The 18,558-nt window shown below is 40.5% G+C and overlaps 1 protein-coding gene across 1 annotated transcript; it reads left to right on the top strand.

Moving 5' to 3' along the window:
• The first annotated feature begins 685 nt into the window (after positions 1-685).
• Positions 686-18,515, top strand: LOC119376020 (digestive cysteine proteinase 2). The gene is made up of 10 exons (XM_037646015.2): positions 686-828; positions 1,588-1,734; positions 6,687-6,883; positions 9,069-9,354; positions 10,829-11,021; positions 12,120-12,313; positions 13,430-13,521; positions 15,096-15,254; positions 17,149-17,335; positions 18,280-18,515. The coding sequence occupies exons 1-10, from the start codon at positions 789-791 to the stop codon at positions 18,462-18,464; spliced, it is 1,680 nt and encodes a 559-aa protein (XP_037501943.1). The 5' UTR covers positions 686-788; the 3' UTR covers positions 18,465-18,515.
• The last annotated feature ends 43 nt before the right edge of the window (positions 18,516-18,558 follow it).

The following is an 18,558-nucleotide window of genomic DNA, read 5'->3' as shown; positions in this document are numbered from 1 at the left end:
AATGCAGGGTCTCTCAGATGACAGGTTTGACATAGTGCTGCAGCTTTAGCTTTACTATTGTTTTGGCGGCCTGCCAACTTTGCATGCACTGCCTAACTGCAGTGCGCTTGAAAGCACATATAAAGCTATTTTGTGACCAGAGTATTCAGGAGTAATGGTAAAGGGCTAGCGCTGGGTTAAACACTCTCCGCATGGTGTCGGGATGCGAGATATACCGAAAAGCTAGGTTGTAACTCTATTTTGACATACAATAGGTTATTTGCACTATGCTAGAATTGAATATGTCCTTGTGGCACAGCCTGGTGTGATGATAGCTGTATTTCTTGTCATTTAAAATGATAAATAAACAATGTAAAACAAAAATATTTTGCACTGAAAGAAAAAAAATATGCATATTAGTACATTCACCATTTGACCTTTTGTAATGACAAAAAGAGTTGGCTCTGTTCTCTCATATTGAAGGCAGTAATGGTTGGTAGGGACACAGAGAAGAAAGGAAATAGGGTGTGTTCATTGTGCATTCCAAGTCTTATCCTTCCCGGTTTTGATTACGGAAAAAAAATCACACTTTTCGTAGTTGCTGATGGCAATCTGTGTAACTTGAAACTGTTTGTGCCTGAGCTTTGACTTCTGGTGCATTCATCTGGGAGCGCTTCTATCTCGTTTGTCCGAGTGTCAGACGTGAAAGGAGATAACTCGGTTATCTCTCGAGAGCTTCTTCAATAAGCGGGAACGGGCTGGTGCCAAGCGCAGAGGTGGTAAGGACCGTCTTCGGGAACGGCTGTAGAATGATGCGGCACGCCTGTATTGTGCTGCTGTTGAGCATTGGTAAGTTGTGTATCTGCACACATTTTGCAGTGCTTGTTTAGCCTAACTGCACTTGTGGACTGTTTCGTTTGCACTAATTACCATAGGAGCGGTGACAGGCTCTAACGCAGGAAGTTGCTCTGATTAACGTAGCTGTGTTTAACGAACACTGGTTGATGCAGTTACTAAATGATATTACTTTTTTTATCAGACAGCTTCACTTCTGTAATTGGGGTCATGCTTTAATGTGCTTGATCTAAAGTTAGCAAAATCTTGTCAGTGTGTAATTTTCCTGCCAGTGGTGTTCATTTCTTTGAGTAATCCAGCTGACATGACAGAACTTTGACATCTACCAGTTCATAAGCCTGTTTCCATTAAAAATAGGTGACCCAGAAGAGCTCAACCTTGATTTACCGAAAATGGTTATAACTTACCCCTCTAATGTAATGAAGAAAGTAGTGGGCCATCAAAATTATCAGGAAACTGTTTGCTTACTAGCTAGACACATGAAATTTCCATTCGCTTCACACACGTTAAATAGGGAATTCTTAATATCAACGTGTGTGCTTATAACAAGCATTGGTTACACTGAATGTGCTTTTTAACCATGTGTGTTATAGAGATTTTTAGCTACCTACATTTTGCTGTGCAGTTTGCTTCCCAAGCCTTATCATAAATGCCACTTCCCCATCATTTCTTATTTTGTTAGGTACGCTTTTGCTGTTTGCATTTTGCAAGTGCTACGGATCTTGTGTTTAGAGTTGTTCTCATGTCTTGCAGCAGGATGTCTGGCTCAAGATTTGCCTGACTGGGGCAGTTTCTACGAAGTGAAGGGCGTTTTGTATTTGCCATACGCGGAAATTCGTGAGCCATTCGCGGGATACTACGATGTTACGCAGAACACCAGCCGCATTGACTACTACGATGGTATGGATTTTCACCCTTCAGCATTTATAGCACGTAGCTTGGGGCCAGTCTTCACAAACTGACCAAAGAATAATTTCTTGTACTTGTTTCATGAGAGTTTATTACGAATTCTGCATTCGCTCTAAGAGCATTATAGTAGGGGGATGTGCTATTTGTATGTGTATACATACTTTTAAACAATTACACGGTATGTGGCGGCAATTGGCGGAACGGCAACTAATGAGGGAAGAAAGAAGGCAGTACAATAAAAACACTGTTTACAGAAACACAGCATATTGAAGCGTTATATACAGCACCATTACATCGAAAACAAGAAATAGAAACAAAAAATATGATGCATTTTCATTCATAAATTAAAACTTTGAAAGGTCACCAAAGTTCAAACGCAGTCAAAATCGTACCCTCAAATAAGAAAAATGTTTGAACTATTTGAGCCCTTTTTATTTGCAATAGGGACATGCTGTTGGGAAAAGTACATGTTATTCTACACGTGTATCGATATTTATTATAAACTTCATAAGTGCTTTTAAGTTATTATCAAAAATGGCTCAGTGGAGCATTGTGGATATTACAACAAAATTATTGTCTATATCCGACATTGTGTGCTGCTCAAGTTAATGCATACTTAATGTAACTGCGCGAAAAACGGACGGAAACACGAAGGGCGCCCTTCGTGTTTTCTCGCCCTTCGTGTTTCCGTCCGTTTTTTGCGCAGTTACATTAAGTATGGATCATTACCAACTAGCCCAACTTACCACTCTTTTGAACTTCAAGTTAATGTTCTGAGCAAACTTTTTGTGTCAAGTGAAGCAACAAGACATTCTGACATTTTTTAAAATTTAAGGGTGAACCTTATTCCCGGTAAATAAGGGTTATATAACGTCCCATGTAACATCTTGCCATAGCTTTTGCACCATCAGTGGCAACTAATTTTGTTCTACAAAGATTTAAACATGACACATGAGCTTTTCTTTTTATAGCAATTTGATAAATTGTGTCGAAGTTCTGTAAACTGCATCTCCGGATACATCTCGAGCAGACAAAAGCTATGGGTTACACGCCATTCTGAAAGAAAATATTGTGAATATAATCCTAAAAAATATTCCAAATTTACCTGCTTTAGACACTCAAACAGAGGCTGTTTACCGAACTACAGTACTGTCTACTTTTGATGCAGAGTTGTGAATTTGTAAAAGTTCATGGGTAAATTTTTTAGAGCTTACCAAACTTTGGGAAATTTTATTTAAAAAATTTCAAGCCCTAAATGAAAATTCTGCTTCCTAGGAACACTAGAATTTAACTGGCTCCCTCAGATGCAGTGGATTTTGTTTAGCCTCATCTGGCAGTTGTCTCATTTTGGCATTTGACATGTAAAATTCGGATAAGGAACTCTCAGGTACAAGTTGGTACTGAGCTAAAGCATTCTTAGATGTATGTGTGACCGTGAGTTTCCCTCAAATAAGCTTGTTTCAAGCTTCCAACTTTTTTTTTATATTGCCTGCACATGTTTGCATTCAAACTTTCAGCTGATTTAATTGGATCCTCGATCTAAGGCATTGCTGCACAGACACTGTACTTTGTCTGACAGTACTTGTGTGTAAACAAACAACACAAGTGATTTGACTTGTTCGGTGTTCATATCTTGAGGATGTATATATTTTACTGCTTATGATGCTTAGTCTCCATAAGTACATAATGGCATGTTATCCTAGAATTGCTGAGTGACATCATAGTTCTCATACCAATATCTCAAAATCAATGTAGCCATGCACAGGTGTGGTAGAGTATCTGTTTAAGTTATATTAATAAAAAAAAGAGGACGACGTTCATTTTCTTAACTGTTGTTTTTATTCACTCTTTTTCTGGTTGTCTTTGTGTGGCAAGTTCACGCTATCTTGGAGCTGTCGTGGCTGCTTACCTTGCAGAAGCAACGCCTTCAGACACCCCCGTGACTTGCTATCTATTGACTCAATCCACTTAGGAGAGCATGTGTAGATAACGATTTCCCCATAGCGCGAGATATGGTTTTGCTATACTTTGATGTCGTCATTCATGGACCGAGAACGAAAGAAGGGGAATTTTTTCCAAGGGGCTTGTATATACGTTAGACACAAACCAAATGAACAGACATTTAGGCTAGGGAAAGCATAGAGGACGTTAATTGTTGTCTTAAACTGTTGTGCACTAATTGTGACATAATTTCGATGAATTAAAGTTGACGAAAAATCACCCTTTCTGTCAGAGCACAAACCCTTGCATGCACAAACCCTCACATGCACATCCCTCGCATTCACAATTTGAAGGTTGTGGGTTCAGATCCCACCGATGGAAAGAGTGATTTTTCGTCTATTTCAGTTCATTTCAATTTATGTGACAATTAGTACACTACAGTTAAAGACAACAATTGACGTCATCTGTACTTTCCCTGGATTAATTGTCTGTTCAATTCATTTGGAGGGACTTTGAAAGTTATTCTCAAACAAAGTATGCCCAGATCACACAACATTCTATCCAACATTAAATCTCTTTCATTTGAATGTTTGTGAGAACGCTTTGTGGAATGCTTTGCTGCATGAGAACATTGAAGTCTCCTCTAGCACCTTTAGGCGGCTCGCCTGTTCAGCATTTGCTGCTTGATAGAGAAAGTTCCAAGTGATACTGTCACGTCTTATCTTTTGTGGCTTGGACATATGTGGTACTGGGGGCGACTGATAAAACCTTTTTGTTTCACCTGTTGTCTTTGTCGACTTGGCTTTGGTTATCAGTTGCTATAGCTCTTCAGACCAGACAGTCGCGTGATGCTTGCAACATGATAGCTCCTGCTATAGGCATTGAACCCGGTCCTTAATTTTCTGTACTATCAGCTCTTGCTTTGTTCTCTAAACAAGTGCTGTGTGTCTTTTGTCTGCAAAACTGTATGGTGCGAGTGTTCCTAATTATCTCAGTCTTTCTGCAGTGTCCTCAGAAAGAAGGACTCAAATAAGAAAATTAATTTGGCATGGGCTAATAAGTAAACGTTCGGTGCACAATAAAGCAGCTCCCATAATCCGAGTAGGCTTGACAACGCCCATTACCACAGAATCCCCACCACGGTGGTCTAGTGGTTGTGGCACTCGACTGCTGACCCGAAGGTTGTGGGATCAAATCCCAGCTGTGGCGGCTGCATTTTCGATGGAGGTGAAAATGTTTGAGGCCCGTGTACTTAGATTTAGGTGCACGTTAAAGAAACCCAGGTGGCCGAAATTTCCGGAGCCCTCCAGTACGGCGTCTCTCATAATCATATCGTGGTTTTGGGACGTTAAACGCCAGTTGTTATTATTATTACAGATTTCATGAAGTACAGAGTAGATCTCTGGCACGAAGGATAAATTAGTTATTCAACACTCTATTTTATTAACCACACATAAACTCGGATCCTAACTATTCAGTCCATGAAGCATGGCAGTAGACGCTTTACCACACCACGAAGGACTATGTTGTACTGAAAGCGCATACGACATCACAGTAGTTCTGTTCACTAATAAACAGAATGCATGGAAAGTTTACACAGCTTGCACTTCCAATGCAGTAGCTAAGACCTCAGGGAAAGTGCAATTACAAATATGAAGTGTATTACGGGAAAATGTTAGGTGGCCTTTGGTCATGGGACTAGAGAAACTTAGCGCTGTTTGCAGGAAAACGAAGAGTAATAACCTAATTTCATCTTTTGGGGCATTCTAAATAAACATGCATGCAGGTGTGCATAAATCGATTTCGTTAGACATGGTACAACTGCTCCAGCTTAGAGACGTAAATGTTTGTGTTCGAAAATGTGGGACTGGTAACCGCTCCAAGAGGCATATTTGCTGCTCCAAAGTGAGGTTTCAGTCGTTCCAGAAGCTGTGCCGAAATGGCTTCAGTTAATCACATCGCTGTATACCTAATGACACCTTATTTTGTTTTGTTCTATTTATTCTCTCTCCTAATCCTTTTTAGTGAAACATTTTGTAAGATAACAAATGTGATGGTACGATTTCCAAAAGAACACTGATAATGTAGAAGTGCATGTATCTAGGTGTAAAGCAATGCATAGTTAAAATGTTATGATGTGACTGCTGCTCAGGTGATGGTGCTGTAGCTGCGAACAGTACAAATAGGAACAAACAAATCATTTGCGACTAGCTGGTTATTGCTAATTTGCGTTACTCAAAAGCTTTTGTAGACCAGGAAAGTAAGACCACAAGACACAGCAAATGCACTTAATATCGTGCCATAAGTTGTTCAATGAATTGTATTTATTCTTAGCTGCAAAAATGTGCATAAATTATTTACTTAATTTAACCTGTGGGTTTGCACATTGCAAAGAGGAAGGGTAAATTACAAGGCAAAATTGCAGCATATTTCACACAATAATAAATGAAAAACAATTGATTCACTTGTACAGAAAATTGAAGCTGGAACAAAATTAATTAAATGTTATTCTAGTTAAGTTTTCTGTGCTGTGCTTGTTTGTTTTCTTAGCTTTATCAAAAGAAAAAAAGAAACTTCTTTAATGGTTAGTACAGTCTCCAATCTTATATTTTTAGCACAATTCTTAAGGACTACAAAAAAGTAAATAATTAGATGATACTGTAAATTACTGTATTAAAACAAACATATTCTTAAAATTCTCCATTAACATCAATCATGATTTGTTATGGGCATATGTAGCCGGCTAAAATAAAGAAAAATAAGCTAATACGAAGACATAAATCTTGGAACAATGAAAAGTTGAGGTGGTTAGTACGGATTCATTGTAGACAGATTGACTGCACAAACTCAGGTTTGCGTTTGTGTTGCCGGTTGTTTTCCTTCTGCTGTGCCCTTGTCCACATGCCTGACCTTTTCTAGAACGAATATGAGAATCTGGTACACTATATGCAGTGTTATAAACACAGAAGTGATGTTATTTATTTTACTTATTTTCATCGTAGGCCTAGTGCAAACGGTGCAGCTTTCACCAAGTGCCCACTCAGAGGGAGAGGGATACCCCTATGGCATCAACTATAAGATCGCATATATGCCAGACCCGAAGACATGGGAGTCAGTCCGCACCTGCTTCCAAGTTAATGGAACCGAGAACGCCACTGTTCCCCTGCAAGACGTGCTGCCAAATGTTGAAGGCTTCACAGTGAGTCCCAAATTTTCCATTGAAGTCACCCTAAGGAAAGTTTTAAAAAAACTGGTAGTCACCTCAATGATTGGGTTGATATAGATTGAAAACAATGCTGCATTTTTAGTCTGGTTTAAATGTTGGCTGCCGCCTCATGAAAATTCGACTAGAGGTTTAATGTTCTTACAGAATTAAAAGCATAGTACCCCAAAAAATCCAAAAAATGTTGCACAATACTTTCGTTTATGCTCCCAAAATGTGTCCAGCTTACCTTGGTTATGCAACTGGGCTGTGTAATGTGCCTAGCTAAAGAAGGCCTCCACTTGAGACGATTTGAACCATGTCAGAAATTATAGCCACGTTACCCACTCTGCTGTCTTCCTATCTCTTTGTAATTTGTCAATGTGCAGCAGGCTATTATTAAAGTGAACTCAAAAGGGGCTATGAAAATGTGCTTGCCCTATCAGAAGTTCTTAGCAGGAGTGTTCTATTGAAAGGAAAATCACTATTATAGGGGAGCCGAGATACTAAAAACAAGGCACATACATAAAAACATTTACTGCACTTGCGTAATTAAAAACATTGCTTTGGCTTCCTTACATAAGCTACGTGTTCGTCAGTTTACGCTTGCCGGTGCTGTCCTATCACAATTGTTCACTCTTCATCTAACTGGCTGGAAAATTCTTTGTGTCAAGCTGCTGTATAAAAGGCCAATGTATTCATGGCATTACTTTGCATCATGTTCAAACACCAGTGGTGAAAGTCGTAGAAGTTTGCCATAAACGAAGCGGCAATTAGTGTTCAGCAGATCTTTTTTACATTAAGTCTATGAGAAATCAACCCTGTGCTTGTACATCCAGTGTTAGGCGTATTCAAAATTTCACTTGCTTAAAATGTACCGGTGGGCTAGTTCCTGTTCATTTTTGCTGTGTGATGCTTAGTCATATTCGAATTATTTTCTGCTGATTGAGGTGGTGCTCTTGGTATTGTTTTCATCTTTGTACTAGGCTCTTGTCACGCTTAAAAAATGCATCCGTCAGAAATATTGCCTATTTAATTGACTTTTTTCCCACAATAAACACCAGTTGAAGTTCAGCGTTTGTGTATCTTTAGGGGTGTGCGAATATTCGAAAATTTCGAATAACGAATCGAATAGCATACTATTCGATTCGGTACTCGAATCGAATAGTACATACTCGAAATACCGAATATTTTTCGAATAGTTTTCGAATAATTAGCGCCGATGGGAGAACCCCAAAACAATGATACTTTGGAATAGTTAAAGGCCATTTTTCTTCTTTTAATCACTAAATTACCAGTATGTATGCAGCAGCCCAAGCTTTTACGAAACTACCGACTCTATATTGATTACCGGATGAAGGCGTTTTTTTTTCTATGAAAGCTCCATACTCGCTCAGTTTTTACTATGCTGCCTCTGCATCGTATTAATCAGTTCTTGACCTAATCTTGTAATAACTGAAGGTGCACCTGCATTCAGCTTCATGAATAGCAATAGATGCAAGTGTTGTGTTTGAGTAATTTGTTCTTGCAGATACAGCTTTCAATACCGATGTCTACATGCCTTCAGTGCCGAGGACCATGTTGCGATGGCAGGTTTATGTGTTTCATTACCGCCTTAGCTGTATGCGTAGTCTTCGGTTCAAAATTGTTTAGATATTATGTCTCAGTTTTATTTAAAAGCAGGCGACAAAGTATCTGCCGTCACTGCTATATTTCAACCTGCAGTTACAAAATATTTCGAAGGCTCGGGTCGCTGCTGCGTACAGCTTACCTCAGTTGTCATAACTGTGGTATTTTGAGTCTGTTAATAAGCGTAATGCTCTTTGGTGAAGTTTGTGAATATTTCTTTCAAAAAAAAAATGTTGTGTAGTTCTAGTACCGTTTTGAGAATGGTTTCTTACTATTGGAAACTATTGAAGATTCGATTAGTATTCGTTTCGATTCGGTGTCATCACTATTTGATTCGTATTCGATTCGGTTCCGAAATTCACTATTCGCACAGCCCTATGTATCTTCTTTTGTTTCGTGTCGTCCTTTTAACCGGTGTGCGCTGCCATATGCTTTTAGAAAATTCGGCTGAGCCTGTATCGCTGTAGTTCTGCCCTAACGTTGATAGTTAGTGTCCGCTCTGATTGTTAGCAGTAAGTACTTTATTTTCAAATGCGCTTCGACATTTTTGCAGTTTGTGCGCAAGGAGTCGTGCTGGTTTGGTAATGATGAGCTGCTCGCTCACCAAGGCAAGAGGCACTGCGAGCGATTCCAGCTCACTGTGCCCACCAGGGACCGTGTAAGCAAGTACACACTCTGGGTGTCGCGAGACTCCCAGGGACGTGCCGTGCCGAGGCGCTACCTCATGCGCTGCTACAACACCTTGCTTGGCTCCCACTTCGACAAGTACGAGATTCTCTACTATGGTTACTCCCGGGACCCAGTGCCACCCAGTGTATTCGACGTCACTACCCTTTTCAGTAAGTACACAGCAGCTCAGTGTGTGCAGAGTAAAATTGTATGCAAAGGCAATGGGGGGACTTTATTGATAGGTTTTCATTTGCTTATTCCTGGCCACAACATTGAATTTGCTCAATTGAATTTGCAAATCTCATGAGACTATAGCATACCTGCCAATTCTCCCGATTTACTTGGGATACTCGTGATTTCTGACCAATACTCCCGATTGTACGGGCATGTCCATAAATCCCTCGATAAAGAGCCCTAACCCCATCTGAAATGAACGTAACAAAGGACAGCTGTTATAAATGTTTTCTCGCATTGAGGAACCCCTACAGCTTGCCGCGCAACCCTCCCCTCTACCCATTGATGCAAAGGGAGGGGAGGCCGCAGCATTTGTGTGTGGCCTTGGTTATTCACGGTTGGGCATGTTACCTTTATCTGATGACAAACTTGCGACAACACAATACTGCAGTGCATGCAGTTAGCTTCACCATCATAGAATGTTATGCGGTGAAGCGTGGTAAGTGTTGGAACAGGCTACGCAAGTCTTGGGGATTCCATTCATTGCACATTTTGCCCTGCGCACGTGTCTAATAATTACACACATGCGCTGTAATTATGAGCGCCTGCATGATCACTAGTGTCTAAAAGCGTTGCTGCAATCATTCAGAGCTGTGTATGAAGTTACCGTGGCTACGAGAAGGAAGAAAAAAAGGAGTGTGCGCATGTGTATTGTTGTCACGTTCCTTCCCCCCTTCCCCCGAAAAACTCCTGATTTTCAAGATCCCTAGGTTGACAGGTATGCTATAGGCTATTTGGTTACTTCTTTTCTTGGCTCTTACATTGAATGACTCATGCATACTTTGGTGCAGTAGTTATTCAGCCACTTTGGAATACTAATACAATATAACCTTCCTAGCTTTGGTTGTTGAGCATTGTAAGAGCACTGGAAGTTTGGAGCTAGTGAGGTCAAACAGATTAGTATAAGGCTTTGTGATTATTGAAAAAAAGGCATAAGAACGGTCTGGTTGACAAGCGCTCTGTTGTGTGAGTTCACATAGTAATGATGTAGCTTGAGATTCCTATAAACTGCTTATGTGCATATGTTGTGATATGGTTGCTTCTTGCTCAGCATCTTGAGCTGGCTAGGGTGTCATTTACAGAGAGAGGAGGCAGGGTGCGCTCCCCCCACTCCTAGGCTGAGAACTTTAACAGGATAGTGGCGTTTTACTGTCATAAGCACAGGTATCTTTACAAAAAAGCAAGCGCTAGTTTATAGCTGTAACACAGATTTATTTCACCCAAGTTAGATTATTATTTGCTGCTTCCAAGGCAATACCATTAGAAATAATAATAGTTGTCCCGCTAATTATTACTGCTAACCTGTCTGATTTACTTACCTTTAGTGTCTCCGCAAACTTGCTCACTCAAAGTATGCCCACAAGTGCACTAAAGTTGTCAAAGAATAAGTGTCTATGTTTGCCTGCGCAGACGGCACATGCCGCAGTTTTCCGGGCCCAGGTGCAGAGCGACTGGCTCTGCACAATCCGATGGCTGAGTTCCTTGGCAACCATGATGGTCACACGAAGCACTCGTTTGAAGACTTCAAGGAGACGCACAAGCGCACTTACGAGCATGACGTGGAGCATGACAAGCGTCGCGATATCTTTCGCCAGAACCTCAGGTTTGTTTTGTCTTTGGTGTCTTTTCATTTACAATTTGTAATCGTTGAGATATGTTTTCCTGTGACCATTGCTAAGCCTAGGAAGATGATATAGTACTATTATTGCTTGAATTTTAGGTTACAGGCATATGTTCCTGAGATGTTTTAGCAATCTTGGTCACTGCATTTAGGGCTGCAAGAAATTATTGTTAGATATTGATGTTTTTATATACTTTGTGTGCCCCCCAGCGTGCCAAAAGTGAAACACTGTGGCAGCATTGCTATCAGCCTCACTGGCGATGAAGAGGACAGTCGTGTGTACGTTCATCGTGAGAAGATGTTTGATCATCGCCTAAGTTACGGCATGCTTGCCGTAACTTAAGTGATACTGAGAATCTTAGAAAACGAACATGACAGCTCGCTTCTCTTTCTTCTGGTGTGATACACTGCTTGCACACAGTCCAGGTGTGGTGTGAATTTGATGCTAAGCTCATTAGTTTTTGTTTAAGCTCTCACACGCATTGCAGAGTCATGTAGCTGAAATAAAAACACTGTTAAGGCATCTTTTCTGCTCATTTTATTCAATTCTCAGCAACCTCAGATTTTGTGGTCTGAACAAAAAACGAAACAATGAGACTCACAGTTAGCTTTACAGAAAGTTCTTTAATTATGGCTCTTTCGTTTCATTGTATAGATAGAATTATCGTAATCGCTCATTAAACTTTACCTCGCTGGCGAGAATTCTACAAAATATTCTTGTTTAGTTTTAGCCCCGTAAGACATCTCTGACGACTGCCAAGTTACTTGCTAGTTGGCCACATTGTGAATAAGTAAATTCTACATTCGTAGGAACTTGTCAAGTGCTTTCAGGTCTGAACTTGTGTGTGTGATAAACGTTCTCCAGCACAGCCTCCATGGGTTTAAAGGCAAACATCTTCAACAGACTTCTGTCTGGCTGGGTAAAAACAATGCAAGATCATTCTCCGTCCAAGTTTAGCTTTAATGACCCAATGGTTCAGAAGAATAGGCTTCAAATTGTCGGGTCAATTTTTTTTAAAACTAAACTTGGCTGGAGAGTCATCTTCTTGAATGTAATGGTTTGCCTTTCACCCTTTGCAGGTTCATTGACTCAAAGAACCGTGCCAATCTGGGCTACAACCTTGCCGTGAACCACCTAGCCGACCGTACGCCACAAGAAATCAGCGTGCTTCGTGGACGTCTTCAGTCGAAAGACGGCTCTTCCAAGGCTGAGCCATTTCCCAGGCACAGGTTCACCGCCAAGTTGCCCGACCAAGTAGACTGGAGGCTTTACGGTTAGTTGGAAAAAAAAAGATTTAGTGAAGACGAGACAACAATGCTTATTATCTCTGTTTTGGCAATTTTGTATAGTAGCTGCTGTATCTTTGCAATGAGAAAAAGATTCTGACAGATTCAGCTGTTGCTGTTATAACAGCGAATAGCCTGCTAAGCCTACATTAGCCAACACTTACGATCATTTTGCCAACATATGGGAATGCTAGTCGACGTTTGCCGACAGTAAGCCAACATTAGCATTCACTTAGCACTAGTATTTAGCTGCCATTAGCCAGCATTAAACAACATTAGCCCTAATTTAGCCACCTTTAGCGAACGGTAGCCAGTGCTAATTGGTGCTGGTCGTATATATGACTGAATACAGTAAGCCAGGACACCATTACTCCCCTTTCACATATCGCAAGGGGCATACTGCGGTATGTTCTCACATATTTGTTGAAACTTATGTCCCTTTGCATGTTGTTTCTTGTACAGCTTGCTTTAAATAGTGTGAAAAGTGCAGGAATCCACACCATGTCCATTTTTCACATGCTTGCAATGAAGCACACTAGTTCCACAGTTATGCCATTCTGCTGTTGCCAAGGATGATGTGGGTTCATCTAAGTGCTTATGTGCGTTGAAGAATGCCAGGTGGTCAACATTTAATCTGGAACCCTCCATTGCTTTTTCCATCATAATTTACTGTGCAGTTTAGGGACGTTATGCCACAATTTAGATTAGTATTTTATTTAACACTTTGCCACCGGTGGTGCACCTAGCAGGGCATTATTTGGGTGGTTGAAATCAAATGAAAGCTTGTTCATGTTTGGCAGCCTTTACATGGCTGTTTTCACTCACAAATGGAAACAGCTAGGCTTACTTGCAGCAAAATTTCTTCTTTACAAGTTTAAGCTACATAATTACTAGAGCTATGTTTGACTTCTTGTCTATCCCATGTGTCGTTTGAGCATGTTAGAGCCCATTAAGTACCAATCAATCGCTGATCATCTCCTAAACGTCGCTGTTGTCAAACATACCTATGATAATAAGCCTGCCAGTGCTGAGTGTCTGTAAGTGAGAAGATCATTAAATAAAAGTTGTGGCTGATATGCGATTCATATGCTGTGCACTTGCAGGAGCAGTGACACCGGTCAAGGATCAGGCTGTCTGTGGATCTTGTTGGAGCTTTGGAACTGTCGGAGAACTGGAAGGTGCATACTTCAGAAAGGTGAGGCGCCACAGGTATTCTTTCCAGGCATTCTGTGCTTATTTTAAAGGACTGTTCATAACTTTATTACCTTTTATAGCAAGCTCATTTCAATGCTTCCCATTTCTGTATGTCAGAGATGACTGGAGTGGGCTTAGACCACAAAACAGATCGTTTAAACGTTAAATTTACTCTTCAAATAATGGTCAGCTGCCAGCTCGTAAAAAAAGATCACGTGCTCCGTGACGCCAAAAGGCAGAAAAAGAGTGTTCCACACTCGCCGCCATGGCTGCAATCGGCGCTGACTAACACTCCTAGGTTTAAATACACACATATACCCTATAAAGTGGATGGGGGGATGACCGCCGCTGTAGCTCAGTGGTAGAGCATCGGACGCGTTATTCGAAGGCCGCAGGTTCGGTTCCTGCCGACAGCAAGTTATCTTTTCGTCCACTTTACTTTCTTCACATTTATATCCCAATTATTACAAATAACAACTCCTATACTTTCTTTGGTATTATTTTCTGCTAGTTCTCAATAATATTGTGTCTAACAAAGACAAACGAGCCCTTAAAAGCCCTCTTCTTGTCCTCAAATAAATGCCACTCTTCGTGCTATAATTGTACTGCACACTTTAGCGTGCCGTTTTCTCCTTTAACATTTTCTTAGCATGTTCCTTTTGTTGGTATTGTGGGCGATTTTGCATGCTTGAAATGAACACTGCTCCGAGTTGATCTAGGAAAATGACTTTGGGGCAGATTTAGAGAACCAGGTCTTCTAATAAGTGTGTCAATGTGCCTTCTGTTGTTGTAAGTGAACTATATCTTGAGCAGTGGCTTTGCTTTTTGGATGTTACAGGCCACATATGTTATCGCAAAGAGGGAGGCTACATTTTTTGGGGATAATTGGCTTGGTTGTAGCTTACTTAATGCTTATGTGGATATCTACTATTTGGAATCTGTAAAATCCAAGGAGTGAGTATGACCTTCATGCTTGAAGCAATAAAGTTACTCGTTATTGCCCGTGTTACATCTGTCTTCTTGCTTTCGTTCATGCCTGTTCTGATGTGCTGTTATGAACAAGAACAGCATAGGTTTGTGGAAGAAAAAAAAAAGTAGGATGAAAGGAGCACAGCACAGGCATGATACTGTTTTCTGTTGAGTCTTTGTTTTGCCCCATCTGTAAATGCTGTTGCATGTAATCATGAACTGACTATCTAGTAAGTCAATATAGTTTCACAAAAGTACATGTACAATGACACTGGGTGATACCCACTTTTACACCTGAAACATGTATTTCATGCACTTGCATCATAGACATTCAGGCTGTCACTTGCAGGCATTTTTAGTTGCCAAATGAACCCACTTATTGCTGCAGTCTGGTCAACTTTGCTGGAGGGCAGTTACTCCATATGCTGCATATAAGGAAAGGTTTTGAAGACAGACTCTTCCTTGGATAACATTCTATGTAATAGGGTTTGATGACTTCTGATCAAAAATATGGCCCTATACTGAAGGCAGTGCATTCAAACAGAGCGTGTTGCCTACAAATTTTGCTTGAAGAATCACAGCAGTGGTTCCTGAATCTCTTCCCAGACTGGTAAACTCATTCGCCTGTCCGAGCAGCAGCTGGTTGATTGCAGTTGGAACAACGGCAACAACGGCTGTGATGGAGGCGAGGACTTTCGTGCCTACGAGTATATACGCGACCATGGATTGGCCTCGGATGAGGATTATGGAGCATACCTTGGACAGGTAGTGCCCTGCAGTGTGTCCCTTTCATTTATGACTGCCCGAATGTCATACATACTTTATGGCATTCAGTGTTTATTGTGGAGTCCTTTAGTTTGACTTTTCTCTTCTCATCTCTGTACTCATTTCATCCTTTCTCTCCACTGAGCAGGTATGTGCTAGGCCTATTCAAGTCATTCCCGCGTTTTTCCTTTCACATGTCTTTTTTTGTGTTTGATGTTGTCGTACATAATGACAGCTATAATATAGTATTGATTACATCCATATAATTTTTCACATATATGCTTGAAAATGTCAAATACCTCTTACAGGTGATAATAAAGCCAAGGAAAGCATCAGGGTATTACTTGCAGTTTTTATTGAAGCATAGTAATTGTCACATAAAGGGAAATGAAAGTGGACGAAAAAAAAAAAACAAGAAAAAAAAAACTTGCCACTGGTGGAGACCGAACCCGCAACCTTCAATTTCAAAAGTTGTGGTTTCTGTCCCCATTGGCAGTAAGCTGGTTTTTCAAATAAGATATCAAATGAACATTGCTATTAACAAAGCTTTTAGTACCCTAATCATTCATAAACTTGCTTGTTTTAGTTTCCATGCTTTACAGGTAGCTTTTCAGCTTTTGTCGGTGGAATTAAACCACTGCTTGATTGTCCATGTTTAAAGCAAAAGCTTTTAATGTGCACATAAGACGAGGACAGAAGAACTAAAATTTTGATAGTTAACTCACAATTGAATTTTTATTGAAGAAAATCACATTTAAAAGCACAAGAGAATCATAAGGATCGGGCAACACGTGAAATAGTGGAGGCGTTTCATATTAGAAAAAGGGGCCGTGACTGTGTTAGCCATCCATCCATCACTTTACAGGATAAAGATTTTGACTTTCTTGATATGTGAAGATTGTTAGTGTCACTATGCTGTTATCATTGTCCTGGTTCTGAAGGCAGTTAGGCCTCTTTTCAACTACGCATGTGCCATTGGTTCTCTTGCGTAGGCTTGTGCGAATATTCGAGCACTTCGATTATTCGAACGAATAATACAGTATTTGAATTTAAATTATTGAAAATTTCGAAGTATTCGAAAGGAACGAATAGGTGTATGTTAGTCTGCTTATAACCCCCCCCCCTGCAAAGGTGGTTTCACTGCGGTGGAGGGGTGCTATACCGTGAATACACCTTTCCAAGAAAAATTTGCAATGTCCACTTGTAACCTCCTGTAAAGGTGGTTTCACTGCAGTAGAGGCGTGCTATACTGTGAATACATCTTTTCAAGAAAAGTCCGTACTGCTGCGAAGCCCCACTTCAAGGCTAAATGAACATACATATTACCCTCACATCGATTCATCATTTTTTAAGTTTAAAAACTTGTTATACCGGCTTATAAGCTTCAAGTATAGTAAAATTTAAAATGTAACATATTTTATAGGTTATTATTTGCATTCTACCGAAAGCCAAATCCTGCTTCTATTAAAAGTTGCTTCTACTTCCTTTGAACCAAAAAGAACGACATTTGCACATGCCTTGTTATAATTAAAAAAAAAAAAACGTTGTGCAGGTTGGTTGGGTCATGACAAATATGCTCATCTTTCTTTATAATATGTGATATATACTATTCGAATTCGATTCGAAATTATTCGACCAAAATCACTATTCGCTTCGAACCTAAAATTTACTGTTCGCACAAGCCTACTCTTGTGCTTTTAAATGTGATTTTCTTCAATAAAAATTCAGTTGTGAGTTAAGCGCTGTCCTGTCAAAATCTTAGTTCTTCTGTCCTCGTTTTATGTGCGCTTAAAAAGCTTTTGCCTTAGACCTGAATGTTCACCAACTAGCCCATCTCGCCGCCTTGTTGCTTGATTGTGTAGATGTTGACTAAAAAATTTTAACTAACTTGCAGGATGGTGTCTGTCATGATACCAAGGTGAACGCCACTATTGCTTCAATCAAGAGCTATGTCAACATAACCAACCGCGATGATCTTCTTACGGCACTCGCTAACGTGGGGCCAGTGTCTGTCAGCATTGACGCAGCGCTTCGCTCCTTCTCCTTCTACTCCAACGGTGTCTTCTACGATCCCAACTGCCGTAAGCCATCAATCATATAACTTGTACACTGCGTGAAGTGACGAGAAATCGTTTAACAGGGAACGTTGCTGGAGCCAACGTTTCGACAAGTGGACTTGTCTTCATCAGGGCAGTGACTGTCTTCCTGTCAATGGCATGAATTTGATTGAGTGCTAAAGGAAGCGAGTGCACTAGGCTAATGACGTATTTAAACCTTAATATTGGCGAATATGAATATAACAAATTATCAGACCTGTATAAGAAAGTAAACCTAAGAATTGTTTTGCCAATAGTGTGTAATGAATACATGCTCATGACAAATATTGGGTCTAATGGATGTATTTCAAAAAGAGAAAATTGGCAACCATCCATCTGCAGCACGAAGCAACACAGAAATCCCTAAGGATTTCTCAGAAAGTAGAGCTGCTCTGGTCCAGGGATCAAACCTGGGACCAACGATTATCCTTGGTGGTCGGTCTACCAATTCAGCTAATTGGCTCTGCAATTAGCTGGCAATTGGCAGTGCAAGGGCGAATCCATTTGCAACTCGAAGCACATGGACACTGAATATGACAAATCAGCTCTGCGGAATCCCACACAGTGCGCAAAGTGGCAGAAGGGTTAGAAAGGGAAAATTGACAACCACCCATTTGTAGCTGAGAGCTACACGGAATGTGTTTTGGTGTCGGATGAGACATTTTTATATGTATTGATGTTTGACTATAAGGTATTGACCACATTTGGGAATGCACAGGTTCGAGGGTGTTTCCAGTGTTCTCAGCAAATATGCAAGGCATAACTGGCCAGTTTTTCTTGGTATGACAGGATCAATTTTTGAAGGAGAGTTTCGGAAGGTGAAAAATCCAGTGATGCCCTTCTTTTCTTTCTTTTCTTCCTTCTATGGTGGTTATGCGTCTTGTGTATGCTTTGTTTCTGATGCCCAAATTTTGTTTTTTTATGCACAGGCAATGACACGGACAGCCTTGACCATGCTGTTCTGGCAGTCGGCTATGGAACTTTGCAAGGGGAGCCCTATTGGCTGGTAAAGAACTCCTGGTCTACCTACTGGGGAAATGATGGCTACGTACTCATCAGTCAAAAGGACAACAACTGTGGTGTGGCTACACAGGGAACCTATGTGGAGCTTTGAAAGTCGCCAGTGAAAACAATCCTCGGTTTCTGTCAATAAACAGTAATGAGGCACATTGATGTCTGCTTATTGCAGATGCAATGACGAATTTTCA

The sequence above is a fragment of the Rhipicephalus sanguineus genome, unplaced genomic scaffold, assembly GCF_013339695.2.
Source record: "Rhipicephalus sanguineus isolate Rsan-2018 unplaced genomic scaffold, BIME_Rsan_1.4 Seq10676, whole genome shotgun sequence".
NCBI lineage: Eukaryota > Metazoa > Arthropoda > Arachnida > Ixodida > Ixodidae > Rhipicephalus > Rhipicephalus sanguineus.
The sequence above is the reverse complement of the archived record's forward strand: the minus strand, read 5'-3'. Positions and strand labels throughout refer to the sequence as shown.